We start from the raw sequence: 21138 nt of genomic DNA on the forward strand, positions 1-21138 counted from the left end.
CTTCATTTTTGCTTCTTATACCCAGCAGCTCAATGTTCAGTTCATTTTCTAGCAACAAGCACTTTGAACTTGCCTTGTCTCAAAACTTTTTCTTTCATTGATAGTCTCTACATCAGAATCTTTAATCACTTCTGATTTATTCTCTTGAGTGAGTCCCAGTAATGGCTTATTTTCCAGAGACAATTTTCTAAGAGAGGATTTTTTTCCTAACAAAAAAATGCTGCTCCACCCTGCAGTGTTACTTGTGGTTTGACTTTTTGGCTTAGAACTCAAGGAGCATTTAAATTATTTTCAGCTGAATAACAACTATTTTCTTCCTCTGCAGTTGGTTTGCAGGCCACTTGATTTTGCTTGGAATTTTTAGAATTCTTTGATACAGGCTTGCTGCATTTATCAACTTGATTGACATTTAGCAGTTAAACTCTTCTGTGGTTTTTTTCTTCATCTTCTTGGAGCAGATTGGTTTTTCCTGCATTTTTTTTTTTCTGTCACACTGGGAAAAGAGGTATCTTCATTATTAGTTTTTAGACAAATGGGTCTACTCACTTTTATCATCTTTCTCTCTAATGGATTGAGGTTAACACTTATTTTTGTTATAAAAGGATATAGTAGACACACAAGATTTAAAAGGTGGACCTTGATTTGCAGATGCTAATCCATCTTTTGTAGTTGTTTTGAGCAGACTTGAAATGACCTTGTTGAGAGCAATGCACATTTTCTTTTCATCATTACTTTGGCAAATGTATTTTTTATTAGGTGATGAAAATATATTTTCAGTAAAGTCCAAAATTAATTTCTTTGATGGAATCAGATAACAGGTTGTCACAGTTCAAAGAATTCTACTTCCTTTTCCTTGGAGTAAAAGCTGACATCTTCTTAATTGAACCCCTGCACCTCAGAGGCTGTCAGCTCTCCTCAGCCAAGCTAGTTGCTCCGCCCCTGAGAATGTTTTTGTATTTGTTGAGCAAGTGACACCTGTTGCTCCCCCAGAGGAGGAGTCCCACTCTGGAGCATAGCGTAGGCAGTGATGGTGAACCTATGACACGCGTGTCAGAGGTGACACGCGAACTCATTTTTTTGGTTGATTTTTCTTTGTTAAATGGCATTTAAATATATAAAATAAATATCAAAAATATAAGTCTTTGTTTTACTATGGTTGCAAATATCAAAAACTTTCTGTATGTGACACGGCACCAGAGTTAAGTTAGGGTTTTTCAAAATGCTGACACGCTGAGCTCAAAAGGCTCGCCATCACTGGCGTAGGGCATGACAGTGCCGGCCACCACGGTGTGGATTGTAGGTGTCCAAGTCACCAGGAAAGGCATGACTCACACACAGACACTAGATGGAACAGCGCTTTCCTCACAGAGAGAAGAGGCAGACAAGGTCAGCTCCAGTCGAGAACGTGGTTCCCTGTGGCCAGACGATGCCCCGGGGGGATGGTCTGCAGGCGCCCTCTGCACTGCAGGTGAAGGACCCCATTCCCTCCCTGCCCAGAACAGAGAGAGCAGTGGGCTTGGCCAGGTGCCACATGACACGAGGCTTAAGTAGAACAACAAAGGTCAAACCTAGAGCATGTAAAGATATTCCCAAACAAAGAGATATGACCAGTACAGGGTGTAAGAGCGCTTTACCTCTCTATAAGATAATCTGGGCCCCAACCCTTTCCTGTTGGCTCTTTTCTCCAAAGCTAACCATGGAGACGAAAGCATGGACCAGAGGAAACAACCGAAGTAACTGAAGAACCCCAGGGGTGACCGAGGCTGTTGAGAGTTGCTGTAGGGGTGTGGGTAGTTTGGCCTATGGCACAGGGTTGCCTGAGAAATCAGATAATACATTAGTTTAAGTTTCTTTCCTTTTAAGTTTTGTGTTGACCTGATTTTCTCCGGTTGCCTTGAAATGATAATTGCTGCCCCTCTGTTACAGAAATTGATGTCAATAGGGTGCATTTAGGGTGGTGTGACAGCCCTGCTGGGGTGTGAGCTGAGAACTGGCACATGTTAACCAGATCAGGCTCTTTTCTCCCAGGGCTCGCAGATCATACTTCACAGAGATGCCTTCCCCCACTGCTGCTGCTTTAAGAGATTAAAGGCTAAAAGGAGTTGCCAGGTGGCACACAGCAAAAGAAGTGGTCAAGAGTGGTTATTTGGCGCCCTGGCTCATCCCTTCCATCTTTCTCAAATATATCAGGAGGGATAATAGTAGGACTTGGGTTTTGGCCATTTTTCACACAGGTTTCCAGATCTGTTAGCTCATATCCTTTGGTGAATATGATCACCTGGGCCAAAATAATTGAATGCATGAAGAGTACAACCACTATTGAAAGCATAAAGGGGTAAACTGAATAGTATATACCTCATGAAGCAGAGTTGTGAGAACAGAGGGATCAGTAATTTAAAATAAACATAATTATATATATTCTGTGATAGAGGAGGATAGTAGTAGTATTAAGAAGGAAGAAGAAGTGAAAAAGAACAAACGGAAATATTAGATAGACAAATGTAGTTGATGTAAAGAACTGAATAAATCAGATAAATAGGATGGATACAAGAGAAAAATAAGTTAATGAACTTGAAGATCATGTTGTAGAATTCTGAAGGCGGAGGAAAAGCAGAGATAAAAAATATCAAGAAGGCTAAGAGAGATGATGGAGAGAGATATTAGTGCTGACATTAGAATAGTAGGATTCCCAGAAGGGAGAAAAGAAATTGGAGGAGAGAAAAATATTGAAAGAAATAATGATGATAAATTATTTAAAATTAAGAAAGAACAAAGGCTACAGGTCGAAAGGGCTAATAGAATACCAAGGAGGAAAGATACAAAAACCTACATCTTGGTAGGCTAGTGAAATTGAAGAATATCATAGCCAAAGAAATCTAAAAAGTTTTGGAACACAAGAATAGATTATCCATAAATGAACATAAATCAGACTAAGTTATCTTTTCAGCCCTGAGGTTCTCAGTTATTCTGCATATTCTTAAGGTTAGGGAAATCATCTGTATAATATATAATTCAAACCTTGTCAAATAAATTTATTAAATCACATTGTATTTACTAAAGTATTTCTCCATGGAATAAGGAACATACTTGCTTTTATAAACGTCCTGCTTGAAAAAAAATTTAGAATGGCTGATCACAATATATAATTTTATGATTTTATATAAATAATTGGGAAAAGTTGTTATCATTTTTATTAAAGGGATACATCTCTCCTTATTTTCTTATTTTATTTTTTTAGTTCTACTTGACCTCATATTGGGGCATATACTTTTTAGAAATGTGTTTTTGTAGCCATAGATGTAAATGGATAATTTTCTACTTCTAGTAATTATATATGACACAAGTGATTTTCAGTTGCTCTTCTTCATGCTCCTGGATTTTCAATTACGTAAATAGCGTGATATCACTGCTTATGTACCAGAAAAGAAACCATATTCATCTTTCATTCAGAAATTCTCTATCCAGTAAAAATATGTTACACATGTAATTTAAAAATGTCTATATCCACCTTTAAAATGTTTTATAGGGATGAAATTAATTTTACTGTATTTTATTTACCCAATACACACTAAATATTATCAGTCTAACATGTAATTAGTATACCTAATTTTAAATGAGATATTTTACATTCCTTTCTGCATGCAAAGGCTCTGAGATTTGGTGTGTATTTTCCAGCACATCTCCATTTGGACTAGCCACGTTCCAAGAACTCAGCACCACAAGCGGCTAGTAGCCAACGCACTGTGAGTGCAGCCCTAAAGCAGATAAATGCTGGTTCAGTATTCTGAGAAGTGTTGGGTGGCTAAAGAGTTTCTTGTAAGAAGGGATCCTCTTGAATTCAGGGATCTTAGGACTGAGTGGTCCTGTAGCAACTGATACTTCTATCCATTCGTTGTAGCTAATCATGAAAAGAGTGTAAGACATTATTTGATTGCTATCATTTTCAGGGTAGAACTAGTGTTAAACACGTAAATCTACGGAATGGTCTGAGATTGGCTGATTTTATAGTTTTATTTCTTCAGTTCATATAGTTCTTTCAGGATTTTTAAAAGGCAGTTCAGACTTAACCCGGACAAAACTGAATTTCTGATCTTTCCTTCCAGATCGGCGTCTGCCCACATTAGTGAGTGGCAGCTCTGTTCTTTCCCACCACAGGGCCAAAAATTCTTCCTTTGACTGCCAGCTAGCACGGGAAAGTCACAGGCTGCTGCTGCAAATGTCCAGTTCCCTTAAGTCCGTAGTTGCCCATACTTTTGCTGTGATGTATCTTTAATGAAAAAAGTCTGCTGAGTACTTTTAAGTAATGTTAATGTCACTTTAAAAAAAACTCAGTAGAGATTTAGGCCAAACCTGTGTGTTTTTCAGTATTGACTTTAAAATTCTGTCAGCTGTCTGATAGTTCACATGCCAACACTGTTGAAGCATCTTGGTAGGACTGATTTTACTGGTAGTTCCTGCTGGCATTCATTTACATCTGATTGAAAGGAGCAAACTGAGCGGCGAGTATAAGGCAGGCAGAAGGGCAGAGCAGGAAAAGCCAAGCTTTGCATTTGGTGTACTGTGCTTTGGGGCATCCTGTGGTCATGTGAGCAAACGTTTTATTAGAGAAAGCAAACTTTAACTACAATACAGATCTCTCTCTCTTCCCAATTTTATAACTGTTGACGATTCTGTAGTTGCAACAAAATTTTTATTTGAAGATCGGTTGCTTCAAAATAATACTGATTTGGGCCTTTCTGTGTGCAGTGAGATCTTTTGGAACTCACATTGCCTAACTAATAGAAAAGGGTTTTTGTTCCTTTTCCCTAAAATATGGATATGTCAGATATAAAGGATGGCTATTACTCAGACTTGTCCTTTGCTTGTCTGGTTATCCATCAAACACTATCAACTCGATTTTGCCAGAAAGGAAGAAATAATGTCATTAGAAAGCAATCAGTCACATGTGTATCAAGGTCTTTTAAAAGGCTCAACTAACTGTTCTGATATCAAAGGATGTTTTACAAATATGATTTGCTAAAATGGTTACTCTTTTTTTAAAAAAATATATTTTATTTTTTACAGAGAGGAAGGGAGAGGGATAGAGAGTTAGAAACATCGATGAGAGAGAAACATCCATCAGCTGCTTCCTGCACACCTCCTACTGGGAATGTTCCCGCAACCAAGGTACATGCCCTTGACTGGAATCGAACCTGGGACCTCTTGGTCCGCAGGCTGATGCTCTATCCACTGAGCCAAACCGGTTAGGGCTAAAATGGTTACTCTTAGGAACTGTCTTTGACAGGCTTGCTTTACCCCCCTCTCTCTTTTAAAAAATATATGTTTTTATTGATTTCAGAGAGAGGAAGGGAGAGAGAGAGAGAGAGAGAGAGAGAGAGAGAGAGAGAGAGAGAGAGAGATAATGATGAGAATCATTGATCAGCTGCCTCCTGCAGGCCCCACACTGGGGTTGGAGCCTGCAACCCTGGCATGTGCCATAACTAGGCATTGAATGGTGATCTCCTGGTTCATAGGTCAGTGCTCAACCACACCAGCTGGCCCCTCTCTTGATTTCATACCTTAGTACTTTGAGCCAGATGGGCTAGGTGCACTTAGTATTATGTCACAGTGGTGCAGCTTGCAGGAAAGTGTCAGCTAGGGTCCATTCCCTCACTAAAGTGGCAGCTCCTAATTTCAGGCAGTCAAAACAATAGGCAATTGTTATTATAATAATAATCATAGCCACATTATTTTCTAAAAATCTTTCCAGCTAAGCAAGGAAGGATTCTTTCAGACCACTATCGCTTCTTTACCATAGAATTTAGTTATTGTCTACATTACAGGCATGTCAAACTTGCGACGGGCAGGCCGCATGTTTGACATGCTTGGCAACTTTAAAAATAATAGAAAAGGCCATAACCTGAAAGGATATAAGGAATAAGAAAAGTATCTATTTTTCTCAGGAAAATAGAACTTTGCATGCAATTTTAACTTCTAAGGTCATCGAAATGAACAATGAACAGATTTATTCCTTTATGTTAATAAATTCAGAAACTTGAGTCTGTGTTCTTAAGGGGATTGTATGTTATTTGAAACCTCCATGAGTTTATTATGATTGCCAGGGGGGTGGGAAGTGCGGAGAGGTGGAGGAGGGTTTAGGGAGGATAAATGGTGATGGAAGGAGACGACTTGGGGTGGTGACCACACAAGGCAGTATACAGATGATATGTTATGGAATAGTGCATCTGAAACCTGTATAATTTTGTTCACCAGTGTCACCCCAGTACATTCAATAAAAATAAGAGAAATGTCCATAAGTTTGGAAATGAGAAGACAGCAGGGATCCAGGGAACTACTTATGCTAATTCCTAATTTGGGAGGAAAAAAGGCAAGAAAGAAAAGAAGAGGCTTTGTGGGAACCCTGCTGTGTTTGTTGAAATATTTAAAAATACATTAATTTTATTTTTCTTCATATTTCTTTAGTTGTCTTAAATGAGTTTTGTCTCTAAATTTATGATGCAGTAAAACCATTTGGAAAATGCATCTTATCTGATGTTAGAATGTGCAATGAAAAGTCCAGTGTTGTTTAAATGTTCCTATCACAGCAAAGATATTTTACTTCTGTTTCCTTTTTATAATGAATGGTTGTTAATGAATGGTTGGGTTTTATGTCCTAGTAATGGAAATTATTTATTTTTTTCAGTTCTGATTTGTTTTAAATACATTCAGATGGTTTATAATTAATCACAAAGCTCTACTTTGAGCAGGCAGAACAAGCTTCTCTGTGTGTAACTGAAAGCTGGTCAAATATTTTAGGAAGCTTCTTTTAGAAGCTTAAATATAAAAATTCTTTAGTGGAGGAACAAAGTTATGTAATAGTCTATATTTTTAAAGGAAAACTGTAGGACTACTTCATGAACAGAGAAGATTGCTTAAATTTCAACTAAACTTAATTGAACCTAAAAATAGTATACTGTCTGATTATTTCAGGTTAGAGAGATAGACTGTGAAATGTGGAGGCACATTGGGCCATTTTACACTTAACTGAAAGCATATTCTACACCTACAAAGGGTCTCTGCCAAGGAAGAAATCAAGGTGCTTTGAGACAGCAGGGAAAATTAAGTCACAGAGGCAAGGAGAGGCAGGAAGCAAATGAATACTTTCTGCAGCATCTGTTAGCATAACCATTAGAGGTATGTTGTTAGTCATCTGCGGCCGCCTTCCTTGAATGATAAATCTGGATCAGTGGTTTGAAGTTCAGTGGCTGCATTTCCCTGTGGAGGGAAATGGAAGTGTCTATATATCCTTGTTGATCAGTTGTTTCTGATCACCAAGGGCCCTCCGGTTCTGCAAGGGCATCCCCAAGGACAGCTTGTTTTGTCACACAGCAGATCACTGTCACTGACGCTTTAGTAAGAATCCTACTCACCCTTCACCCCGCTCCCCATTGCTCTACACTTCCAAGTCCCAATCAAGGGAAAAGGAGTTCTTGTAAAAAAAAATGAAAGTATGAACTTATCCACACAGATCTTTTGTGTCTCTTCACTTTGGTATTTAAATATAATTGTGGATCCTTTGATGCGAATTTCAGCTTATTTAATAAACAGATTTTAAGTGTGTAGGTGTAGTGTAGAATAGATTTTATTGAATTTAGTTTCCAGCATTGGAAGTGGTACACCAGTTAGTAATATTTAGAAAGGAGATAAGGTCGCCAGTGTAATGAGAGGTTTATGTCTGACATTTATAATAGGAAATAGACTCAGCAGGAAGTTGAAGACTTTTGGATGATGCTACTTAAAGAAGATAAATAACCTGTACTGCGAAAGCCACTAGTCTGCCTGGGCAGTCCTTTAAACATTTCCTGGAAGCCTATCCATACAGGTGGCAACTCCCGTGCACATAGTGGAATTTATGTGCATATTTAGGAAGCTTTATGAGAAACTTCCACATAATAAGATTTTGTTCAAGATTCATGCTTACAACAAACAGTGAAAGAACAGTTGGGTTCTGGAAAACCCAGATAAGAGTATTTCTTACATTAAATAGGAAATTGACAAATGTAAACTTAGGTAAATATGATACAGGTGTTTTGGAAGACAAACATGATAAGTGAAAATACGATAATGAATAAGGAACGCTAGAACTTCAGTTATTGCCCCACAATTTATTAAGTGAGTGAAACATCCAGGAAAGTAAATGAGTTTTAGAGTCTTCGTATATGAAGATTATGACGGAAACAAATGGCAGTTGTATTCTATCTGTAATTGTGAGGGTCGCAGGACATGGCCCGTGAAATCTGGCGAGACTCAGAACCATCTCCACCAGCTCCCCAACCCCCAATGTATATAGAGACTTCAGGGAAACTGTAAGGAGTAAAGATGTGTTAACATGTTTTCTAAAGCTATCATATGGCCAAAATATATGGGGACTAGGTGTACTAGGGTGTAATAAAGTACATGTAGGACAATAATGGCAATGGTACAATAATTAAACATTTCGTTAGTAAAACCAAGAAGAACATGTTGTAGAATGAAATGCACATTTTGGATACATTTTAAACATAAATTCCTGAGGCTAAAAGAACTAGGTGCTTAGGGCATAAAAGGTTACCTATTCACTCTATGTGGGTGTTCCAGATACATTTGGCTGAATGAACAGTGTGCGAAGCCCTGGGGTGCCTCAGAGATAATACCACTTTTAGGGATAGTGTGAGGATTAGTCCATATTGAACTCCCGGTAGAATACCCTGCATGTAGTAAAAAGATGAGGAATGCCAGCTGTGTTGCTGCTGCTCTTATTCCTACTCCACAAGAGCAATTCCTTAAGAGGACAAATAAATCATTGACGATTTAATCTCTTGGGTGCCAACATGAGAGACAGAACATATTGCATTATACTTGCCAGATCTTTGCTTTGCTTATGGGAAGTCTAATTGTAAAATTACTTGCTGTAGTGGCTTAAGAATTTTGAACCAAAATTAGCAGGCATTCTAGAGGTAAAATGATTTTATAGGTGTTTTACTCTAAGGGAGAAAATTCAGCCATCCATGTGTATTTATCATGCACATCTCTTAGTATCCTTTTTCTTGCTCAAGCAATTGTTTTACATTTCTAAATGATACAGAGCATCAGTAAGGCACTTAGGTTAGCCTTTGAATAACAAGCTTCTTTTCACACCATCGGTTTCATGATCAAAAATCAGCACTGGGATGTCTGCCTGCACTATTCCCAGGTTTACTCTCCCAGTTCTTCATATCATCCAGCCCCCTGAACTGGAAATATCTTGTTAAGTCTGCACTGTTTAATATTCTTTGGAAATTCAACTACTTGGGCATGTTTAGAGCTCAAATGGAATCTATGCGTTTTGCTTGACAAGGTCGTTGGTTGGCTTTTAGAGCCCACATATTGAAAATTGTGTTTGTGGCCAGCTGATAGAGAAATGCCCATGTACTGGAGCATCGTGTGGATGAAACCACGACTGTCGTGAAGATCAGTGAGATAATGTGTGTCAGAGCCCTGTGAACACTGGGAAATGCTTTGGGTGTCTGAGCAGGAGCCTGTTAGGATTAGTGGCCAACCGCGTCCCAGTCAGCCTCCAGAGAACATGAAACCAGGAAGCAACTTTGGTTCCAGGAGCAAGATGGAAGATAATGTGGAGCCTCACAGTTTGGGATTTGTAATTGGGATCCGTTGCTCTTATAAGAAAATGTAGTTCAAAAGACACAGGATTTTCCGTCGTTAAAATCAATGAAATTAAAAGAGCAGCTGCTTGTAAAAGTTAATTTTACTTGACATCTGTCCTGGTCCCAGTAATAAAAGTGATAGTTCTGTAGAGCAACCTGTTCTCTCTATAGCTGTATCTTTTTTTACTGTGTGGTCTCTGTTTAAATTGTTGCCTTTTGATTTCACAAATTATTTTTTAGACCTATAAATTGTGTGTCTCTTAGAATATATGCATAAGTATAATCTTTGCATCTTCAACTCAGTAGAAAAGGGTTGGTATTCTAGATTTTGAGTTGGTATGTTGGTGATTTATAAGGTGCAGTAGGAGCCATCTCAACTTTTTTTTACTCCTATTTAGAAAAGTTTATTGAATGTTATTTCTGCATCATACTTATTGAAAGAAAAAACAATTTTCCCTGAAGGCATCCTGTCATTTCTTAGGATCTATATACCCTAATGTGTTTTTTTGTATTAACAGGTTAAGCCTGGTTAGTGTGGCTCAGTGGTTGAGTGTGGACCCAGGAACCAGAAGAGCAGGGTTCGATTTCTGATTGGGGCACATGTCTGGGTAGCAGGTTCAATCCCCCTTGGGGGGCATACAGGAGGTGGCCAATTAATGATTCTCTTTCATCATTGATATTTCTGTCCCTCTCTCCTCCTCCCTGCCTCTCTCTGAAATCAATAGAAACGGTAAAACCGTAAAAAAAAAATAAAAAAAAAATACAGTTCAATATGGAATCAGTAAAATGAAGCATTTGAAAGGAGGAGAATGTAAAGACATTTTGAAAAGCATTCTCTATTTGTTTTTCATTTAAAAAGACACCTGTTGGAAACTCGTGGCCACACAAAAACCTGCACATGTATATTTATAGCAGCTTTATTTATAACTGCCCATACTTGTTAGCATCAGAGATGTACTTCGGTGGTGAATGGATAAATAAACTGTGGTACCTCCAGATGATGGAATGCTAAAAAGAAATGAGCTGTCAAATCATGAAAAGACATGGAAGAACCATAAATGCATAGTGTCAAGGTAAAGAAGCCAATCTGAAAGCGTACATACTGTATCATTCCAACCCTGTGACCTTTTAGAAAAGGTGAAAGATGAGTGGTGGCCAGGAGTGGCGGGGGAGGAAGGAGTGAATGGGTAGAGGAGTTTTAGGACAGTGAAACTATTCTGTACAATACTATAATAGTGGGTACATGTCATTATACATTTGTCCAAACTCATAGGACATACAACACCAAGAGTGAACCCTAATGTAAACTATGGGCTTTGGGTGATAGTGACGTGTCAGTGTAGATTCCTCAATTATAATAAATGTACCACTTTCACGGGGGATGTCAGTAATGGAGGAGGCTGTGCATGTATATGGCAGAAGGCATATGGGAAATCTCTATCTTAATTGCAATTATGCTATGAACCTAAAACGGCTCTAAAAAGTAAATCTATTAGAAATAAAAAAGAAAAACAAGCCCGAATAAAACCCACCTAAATTTGGTCTGTCATTTGTAAGTGTGCCTAAGTGGCACTACCCTGCTCTCACTGGAAGAGAGCACGTCTTGTGTCTTGAGGAGATCAAGATTGTGTGAAAAGAAAGGTTTAACTTGTGCTGATTACCCACCTTGGATTTCTTTTAAGGTACAACTCTGGTATTTGTGCATATTGTAATTTATCTTGAGTTTTGTAAGGAAACTGAAGTGACTGGTAGAGGGTAAAAACACCAGAGAACAGAATTGAGCAATATTTTCCAAGTGAGCATTGTTCTCCTGTCATTTTTATGTGTTTTAATTTAGCCCGTGTTGGGTGAGTAGTACAGAGAGAAGGGATTTATTCTTTTAAAATGAAGCCATCCTCTAGTTCTTCATTTTCAACTGATCGAGTCACGTTCGTTTTCCAAATGTTGACTCTTTAAGGACCATTTACCGTATTTATTTATGTAGCTACCTCCTTGTGTATTCCTGTTTCCTCACTTCATACCCATCATGTGAAGAAGAAAACGATGAAAAAAATTTCTTTCCCTATGGGCCCCTTGAAAAAATTCTGCTTCAAAATAGCAACGGGTTGGCAGCACAATCTCCTTTAGGATTTTAAGAGCATCATCAGTTAGCTTCATAGCTGGAGACAGAATGCTTTCCTCAGGGAATAACCTCCCCCACCCCCCAAAGTGAAATTCATTCATTCTAGGTGTGCAACAATAGTTAAATTAAAGGAGCTATTGGTTGTATTCTCTCTCTCTCTCTCTCTCTCTCATAAACCTGTAGTTGCTTAAAATCAGTGTTATAAAATTTTAAGTCTGTTGGCTAAGTTCTTTATTTCTTTTTATGATCTCACTAGAAGCCGAGGGACCCCACCAGAGCATGATCGGGGCCAGGCCCGATCAGCTGGACCCCAGCAGCAAGCTAACCTACTGGTGGGAGCGTCTGCCCCCTGGTGGTCAGTGTGCATCATAGCAACTGGTCGAATGGTCAGAGAGACAATTAGCATATTAGGCTTTCATATATATAGACTAGAGGCCCGATGAACGAAATTCATGCAAGGGTCTTGGCCCTCACAGCTGTGGCAGCTTGCCTTGGCCCTCGCAGCCCCGGCTTCATCTGGAAGGTCGTCCGATTGTCCAGTCTAATTAGCATATTATGCTTTTATTATTATAGATTCCCAGTAAGGATAGCACACATCTGGCAGATATCTCTAATCTCCCAATCCATATTCAGAACATGTTGGTAATTAGTACTGCTCCTTCCCAGATATGGCTGGGAACGAACCTTCAACACAGTGCCCTAGTCAGCTACTATTAGTGAATTGGACATCCCTGCTTTCTGCATAAGTCCTGGGAATTTTTAGCCATTCCATGTATTTACCTGCCACTTCTTTGCTGATAACAGTTAAATATAAATCTGTAACTCCATAGCCTCTCCTTTTCTTTACAACCATAAATATTCATGTGCCTTTTGGATATTGAAAAACACCTCAAATTCAGCATGCTTAAAACTAATAATTTTCTTTCATCTCCCCAACCTCCTCCTCCTGTAGCTGCCGTATTGCAGTTAATAGAAACAACTACCTACCCACCTGGATGTCCTCTCTTATTCTCCTTCTGTTTTAGACATGAAGCCATGTAGAGTATACCCTCTTCATATTTTTATTTTTTTAAATATGTTTTTATTGATTTTAGGGAGAGGTAGGGAGAGGGAGAGAGAGAGAGAGAGAGAAACGTCAATCAGCTGCCTTCTGCATACCCCTTACTGGGGATTGAACCCACAACCTTGGGCTAGTGCCCTCACCAGGAATTGAATTGGCAACCTGTACGTGCATGGGACAACACTCAACCAACTGAGCCACACGACCAGGGTTCTTCATATTTCTTAGTCATGTCTTCTTTTCTGTTGCTACTGCCTCTGCCACAATTTGGTTCTTTATTTTGGATCGCTGGATCACTCTCCTCCAACCCATTCTTCATGTCTCTAGAAAAATCAGTCAGCCCTCCTGCCCTCCCTCCCTCTCTTGAACTATTTCAAACACAAATGTATGCAAAATAATATAACAAACACCCATGTTGTTACCTGCAGGATCATAATTCTGAAAACTACTTTTTCCTTGATGATTGAATTTAAGTAAAAAGCCTAAGAATAAATTATCTTTTGTGCTTGCCTTGCTCTTAAGAAGATATGAGCACCAAGCATGCTTTATATCCAGGTTTTACCATTCTTGAATAAATTAATCTTCTAATTAAAATTTGGATTTCAGTGTTCTTGAAACTTTATGTCCTTTAGGGGTTGGAGTGTTTTGAGACAAATGTTTTGGATTCCCTTTCAAAATAACTTCCCTGCCAGAAACAACAACCCATGTATTTAGCAATAGTATCTTGAAAAGTGTTTAACACAGCACTTTAATTTTTTTATTGTTATATAAATGTTTCTTTACATCTGTCTAAGTGAGTCTTATGTGAATAGTCACATTTCCACTGTCTGTTCCTTATTTCCTTCCTATAAATTTTTGAGGCAGTTTCAGTCCTGCCAAGTTAAGTTTTTTTCGTTTGTTTTTAAGGATGTCCACTGTAAAAGACTTTGAACTTTGTACATGTTAAGGTTTCAGTAATGTTAGAAAAATATATATTTAGCTGACATTCCTACTTTATTTATAGCTATCATTTAACGACCAAAAACATGCACAAAAAGCAGAAAGACATAGATTAGAAGGAACTATGTCATGATTACTTTTTTGGTAGGGGCTGTTGTAGCATATGCATCATTTGGGTTTTAGACTGTTTTGAGCTACTTGTTTCCTTTGAACCAGGGAGCCATAGTTTAAACTGCATTGAGTGGTAGAACAGTTGGCCTCCTTGTAAAGGGAGGACTTCAGATACTCCATCAGCTAGAAGTGGAAAGAGAAATGTGTGTGCCCTGTAGTTCTTAGGTCATGTTCACTTGTGAAAACTTTAGAAATGCAGGACCAAAAGGGTCAGCGTCTAGGGCAGATTTTTCTAAGCTCATACTTCTGTTGGAAATATTTGAGAGAGGTGGACCTTTTATTCACCCGACAATATTTATTGAGTGCCTACCGCTACTGTTCTTGCCAGCATGTGGGGGGAAAGTGGTGGGCGAGGCAGAAAAGGTTCTTTCCCTGATGGGCTTTATATTTTTGTGGGGAGAGAAAGATAGAAGTGAGCAATCTAATAAGTAATTTCAGATCATGATAAATGTGAGGTACTTGCAACAGAATACCTGCAGCGAGTGTGCTATTTCACCAAAGGTGGCCAGGGAAGGCCTGGGAAAGAGGTTTCATTTGAGTCAAATCCCAAATGGTGTGCAGGAACCTTCAATGCAGAAATTTGGGAATCTTTAAAACAAAGTCCCAGGGTTTGTGACTCTTGAAGGGCACTGCCCTGTGTGAAAAGTGAAAGGGCTAAGAGGAGACAGAAGCGCGCTGCGATGAAGCGAAGGCCTCTGCCTGGAGCATATGCGGACTGAGTGGCATTGCTGCCCTGCAAAGTGCCCTGTGCTGTGGGGCCCGGTCTCAGTGGCTCCAGTAGCTGCTCATGATCTGCAGAACCCAGTTTCCTCAGGGTAATACGACAGGGTTGGCCCAGACCCTCCGATATCTTGTTTTTATGTGCTTTTAAATCTATTGGCAATAAAAGGAGAATCATTAGTTGGCAAAATGCGTTATTATTTTTCCCCAAATATATGGCAAACTGCATGATTCACCAATGATACTAATCTTTAAGATGAGATTTGTTTAAGAATTAGTAATCTGTTATACGGAACAAACCTTGCATTAGTTAATGCAGTGTGCTACATATTTTATATAATAAAAGGGTAATATGCAAATTGACCCTAATGGGAACAACCAGGAATGACTGGTCACTAGGATGCGCACTGACCACCAGGGGGCAGACACTTAACACATTGTTTGCAGGTAGTTTTTATCGCATGCTAACAGGTGGCGGGGGCCATTTTTGCTAATTTTTTGCGCAAATGGCAACGTTCAGTAAAATTACCATAACTTTAGTTTACATATTTATACGTTACCCGCATTCTACCACTAGTCTATAAAAAATGTATTAATACGTGTCCCACGCTCTACTACCAGTCAACGTAAAACGTATAAGTGAAACGTATAAATACGTTTCCCGCATACAATGTGTTAACGCAGGAGCTGGCCCCTGATGGTCAGTGTGCTCCCACAGGGGGAGCTCCGCTCAGCCACAAGCCTGGCTGACAGCTGTGAGCATGGTGGCAGTGGCGGGAGCCTCTCCCACCTCGTTGGCAGCGCTAAGGATGTCCGACTGTGGCTTAGGCCCACTCCCCTAAGTCACAGTCAGACATCCCCCAAGGGCTCCTGGGCTGCCAGAGGGATGTCTGACTGCCAACTTAAGCCTGATTCCCTGGAGAGTGGGCCTAAGCTGGCAGGTGGACATTCCCCGGGGGGGTCCCGGACTGCGAGAGGGTGCAGGCCGGGCTGAGGGACCCCCCATAGTGCACGAGTTTTTGTGAACCAGGCCTCTAGTCTACATATATAAAAGCCTAAGTAACCTTTATGATGGAACGACTGGTCAACCAGTCACTTTGATGCACATTGACCACTAGGGGGCAGACGCTCAACACAGGAGCTGCTCCCTGGTCAGTGCGATCCCACAGGGGGAGTGCCACTCAGCCAGAAACCAGGCTCATGGCTGGTGAGTGCAGCTGCGATGGTGGGAGCCTCTCCCGACTCCGCGGCAGCACTACTGAGTGGCGGCAGCAGGCACAGTGGGTCCAGATGAGCAGGCACAGTGGGTTGGGTTCCTCCCTGGCTGCCTGCCACTTGGTGCACTGCTACATCCCCTGAGGGGTCCCGGATTGCGAGAGAGTGCAAACTGGGCTGAGGGCCCCCATGCTCCTGCCCTGTGCATGAAATTCATGCACTGGGCCTCTAGTATTCTTAATAATGAAAGGACATCTTAACAGCTCACCTCTGACCTCTCAACCATAAGAAATGAACATAAATTATGCCCACTTTATTATGGTTTCTTAACTCAACCCATTAAGGTTTTGCAGATGTTAACTAGGATAGATCTTTCTCTTTCATTCTTGGTGATTTATATGTCAAGGACATTGTTGTTTTAGAAAAAACAAACAACTAAAACGTGGAAACCAAAGTCTATTTCAACTAGGCAGTTATTCATGTTGGTGTGTAGAGAAAAGTCCTTAAAGCTGAAAATCTCGTTATGATAGTGTATTGCTTTCTTGGAAGGCTGACAATTGTGATTTAGTTTAGTTTTGATTTGGATTTAGTTTTGCTCAAAGCAGGAATTGGAAACACTTTAACTATGAAATGTAGATGTACTTTTGTTTTCATCAGTGAATAGAATTACACAGTTGTGAGTTTTTTGATTTGTCACACATTTAATAAGTATTTATTGAACACCTGTTACGTTGCAAAAGCTAGGTCTGCGGTGCCCCTAAGAGTCCAGTGGAACTAGTAGTAACTGGTTGGGCTCAGAGAGACTTTCGGGAGAAGCGATGGAGCCAGCAGCCTCTAAAAGAAAGCTTACATCCTGCCAGCAAAAGGTCAGCCCATGGCTTTGCCTCTGAGAGCTGCGGAATGCAAGCTTTATAACTCATTTCCTTAACATGAAGAGATGTGTGCTCTTTCTGAAAATATTGTTTTAAAAGTTGAAAGCAATGCTTTTGTAAAACTGAAAATCTCCCTTGAAATTATTTTACTCGGAGCATTGACCCACGGTTTAGGAATTCTTCTTGTCACTGATTCAAACTTGAAAATACCTTGTGGGTTGGGGAGGGAGTAGAGAGGGAATCTGTTGTTGTGCACATGTGTTCCAGAAGCTGGAGTCATGGCAGGTTTCCTCCTGGTATGCTCTCGGCTCCCGGCGTGTCTGGTGGAGTGGGCAGAAATGGACCGTCCGTCATACTCATCCTGTGCCCAGTGTTTCCACAATGTGGCCCAAGGGAGTATTCTAGGAGAATGTCTGATGAAAGAACAGACTTTAGCCTGGGAGCCTAAGGGAATTATTAAATGGTTTTAATTAGGGGAGTGGTTAACTTGCATTTTGAACATTTCAATCTTGCCTAGATGTGGAGAATAAATTAGGGAAGAGGCACATTTGGAAGCAGAAACAACAGTGGGATGGAGATGTGTAGTTTAGGAAAAAGGAAATGAAGGCTGAGAATAAGATAGGAGTGAGTTGAGAAAAATTTCCTATGGAGCAGACACTTAAAGTAGTTTGCTATTACTGAGGTGTTTTTATTCATTTGTTTTCATTTAGAAAAGATGGTTTGATTAGAAAGCATGCTATATAGATTGACATAAATAACTAAAAAAAACCCCAGTCTGTGTGTTCCATCTGTTTTTAGAAAATTGACTTTTGAAATATCTAGATAAATTATTTTAATCTTTTCAGAGCATAGCATTGGTTCTGAGACATGAAATTTCTTAAACAATGAAAATGACATTTTGTAAAGGGTTTTGACATTAGCAGGTATAGGGTATATGAAAGTGTTTTGTTTATAAAACCTTGATAACATTTTATAAAATTTCTTAGGGATACCGAGAATCTTTTGGTTGTGCTACAATCACAGTTGACTAATTGTCTGACTTAATTGTATTTTAAATTAGTCTATAACTTTGCTGACTTCCATAAAATTGGGAATATTTCTTCAGTATTGTTATTAGATATGATTTAATAAAAATGACTTCACATGTGGCATTTTGATCAACATTGTATTTATTAGATGTTTTAAAGGGCATGGTTTTATTTTATTTGCATAATATTGAAAATTAGGCTTGATGAATTAAATGTGTTTTTAGATAATTTTAATTAATGTATGAAATAGTTATAGAGTACAGACACCCTATATAAAACCAAAGGATATCTTTCAGTTTGTTGCTTGTCTAAAGGAAAGTTCTCTTTCATGAATTGTCAAGTGATTTGTTAGTAGAATACAAGAACTATTTTGGCAATTGAATCCAGAAGAAATTTATCTTTTATTTTTGTTTTGGTATTTTATTAAGGTTACTTCAAGCTATCTAATTACTTTAGGTGAATATTTTTAATTTCTTTGGGTCAAATTCTTATAGCACAAGATGACCTTTTTAAGAATGGAGAGAAAAATGGATCTAGGTAGAGATATACTTAATATTATTGCAGAGAAGTCCACCAGAGGCTCACAGTCCGTGATTCTACTGCAAACCTGATGTACAGCATTTAAGAATAAGGCTGTGGCTCTCACATTTTGTCTCCTAGGACAATTTGGCATCGTATGTCAACATTAAATATTTTGAGTTGCCTTTTTTCTGTTTAAAAGCTATTCTTGGTTTCTTATAGTAATGTGGTTGTCAAAACGGAGGAATGGATGGTAGCACGTGTGCTTCTGCACGTAACCAATTTCACAGTGGCTTAGCTAGAAATGAATGTCTCTCCCCCCCATTTTTTCATCATCCCAGGGTTCAGTGCTACAAGATTGGTTGCTATAAATTTAGGAGTTTTTCCATTTTTATTTACCAAGATAATATTTTCATGACTAGAGGCCTTTTCATGAACTCCGATGATAGTCTTTGTTTTATCTCTTTTTTCTTTACTTGTAAGCTCAGTGACATACCCTACAAACTTAGAACCATAGAGCTAGCTTGAATTACATAATGTATCAGCTTTCTATACAGTTCTCCGGTTTTAAAAAAGAAAAAGGTCCTTACATTTTAAGTGCTCCGTCTCCCTCTGCCTCCCCACCCCTATTTTGCATCCAGTGTTCAGATGTGTTTATATTTGGCCTTTGCTGTTCTGCCTAACCCTGTTCTCTGTTTCTAGTTAACAGCCCGGTCCTTGCCTGCCGTGCAGTCCGATGAGCGACTACAGCCTCTGCTTAACCACCTCAGGTAAATGAGGGCGCCACCCTGTCATGCTTATAAATGAGAGGGCATTACAGTGAGTAAAGCATATTAGAGTGGGTGAAACCCCTTTAGTTACCAAAAGCTTCGTTCTTTTCTTGATTTAATTCATTGATTTAAGTTGAATTTTTAGTACAATACACTTGCTACTCTTGACTTTAAGGTACTATAGAAAGCTCTTTTAATTTAATAAAAGTATATAGAAGTAGTTGATAAGTTTAAGTTAAAATGAGTAGGGATGACCAGCTACAAGAAAATCACAAAGGAATGAGCTATTTACTTAAATACAAGGCCAACGCATACTTTTGGACCCCCACATATTTTATGGGGGATAGAAGAAATAGGGATTTGCTTTCCAGATACAAGAATAATGTATCTCAATTTAAAAACAACAACACAAACTTAGAAAATACAAGAGAGTAAAGAGAAAACCCATCAGCACTAAGAATAATTCTTTTATAATGTTTTAAAACCCAGTGTTGAAATTATACTTTTGTATAATTTGCTGTTTTTTCCTTTTAAAATAAACATTGTAAGACTTTTTTAGTTATTTGAATCTCTCCAAAAAAATATTTTTTAGTGACTGCATGAAGTTTTCTTGTATTGATGTACTGTAGTGTATTTATCTCCCTAGGGGGCGCATTTAGACAATTTCCAATTTTTTTCATTAGTATAAAAAAAATGTCATAGGTTTACCTTTATTTGTGTTTTTGACCATTTCTTTAATATAGATTTTCAGAGGCAGAATTACTTTGTCAAATCATATGAACCATTTTAAAGATTTATATATATATATATATATATATATATATATATTTTTTTTTTTTTTCCAAAAACCTTATTCTAGCCCTTTCCAGTGTGGCTTAGTTGGTTGGGTGTCATCCCATGCACTGAAAGATTGCTGGCTCAATTCTCAGGGCACAATCCCTGGTAGGGCGTGTAGGAGGCAACTGATCGATGTTTCTCTCTTTCCCTTTCCCTTCCTCTCTCTCTAAAAAATCAACAAAAACAAGTTAAAAAATACTTTAAACAATAAAGATTAAAAAAAACCCAAACTTATTCTTTAAAAAAACACACACCTTATTCTGCTTGTACTTTCATATTGTACATGATTGCCCATGTTACTGTACCCTAAACTAATTGGGGCAGCCAAAACATTACTAAACTTAATAGTTAATCATAGAGATACTATTGTGATCATGTACATTTCATTTATTATTAATAATTTTAAAACATTATCATCTTAAAACATTTTTATTTTGGGGTGGGATTAACTATGTATTATTGCCCCATCTATTGATAGCATCCTTGATTTTTATTTGACCTTAAGTACTTTAGATATAAAGGATATTATCTTTTCATTGTATTGGTTACAAACTTTTTTTTCTGCAGATTTTTTATTATGTTGCATTATCCAGCATACCTACATTTTCAAGTTTTATGTAGCCAAGCACCGGTAGTGTTTTCTCTGTATTCTTTTAAAACTGAGAATGCCACTTCTCATTTATAAATTTGGGTAGATACTAATTTCCAGTATCTTTTAGTATTCTTTACTTTTTCTCCTTCCCTCCCATCCCCTTTTTCTTCCTCTCCTACCCTTCTCTCTATTAGCTTTTCCTTTTCAGACAGATACTTTTCATTCTGTATAACTGTTTTTTGGGGGGATGGTAGTGGTCAGACTAACATTTCATCAGGGCTGAGTATCATAAATATTATACCTAGTTGTTAAATTTTCTAGAGCATTGTAGTAGGGAATCATGTTTGAGTCACTTCCCTAACCCCCTCTCCTGCTTGTTCTAATCTGTTGATGATTTTATCTCCCCATTATCTGTCTTCCTATAGTAGCTTCTTATCTGTTCTCCTTGACACCAGTTTTGCCTTCTCTAAAATATGTCACATCAGTGCCAGAGGGATTATACTGTTCCTTGGCTTAAAACCATTCTATCTCCTCAGTTTCATTTTGGATGAAGTCTGAACTTCTTAGCCTGACTTATGAGGTTCTTCTGGAAGGAGTCTGGCTTGTTTCTTTGGACTCTTCGTTTAGTACC

General features: G+C 38.6%; 1 protein-coding gene across 1 annotated transcript in view; it reads left to right on the forward strand.

The window, feature by feature from the left end:
* The window catches only part of PRIM2 (DNA primase subunit 2), a gene marked incomplete at its 5' end in the record, with an annotated part of 282109 nt that overhangs the window by 144044 nt on the left and 116927 nt on the right, over window positions 1-21138 (forward strand). Inside the window, one exon of the mRNA XM_081094689.1 lies at window positions 19011-19078. Within this exon, the coding sequence (XP_080950815.1) occupies window positions 19011-19078 (68 nt within the window). The remainder of the gene's footprint in view (window positions 1-19010; window positions 19079-21138) is intronic.

Source organism: Myotis nattereri (assembly GCF_964212035.1).
Source record: "Myotis nattereri genome assembly, chromosome: 6".
Taxonomy (NCBI): Eukaryota; Metazoa; Chordata; class Mammalia; order Chiroptera; family Vespertilionidae; genus Myotis; species Myotis nattereri.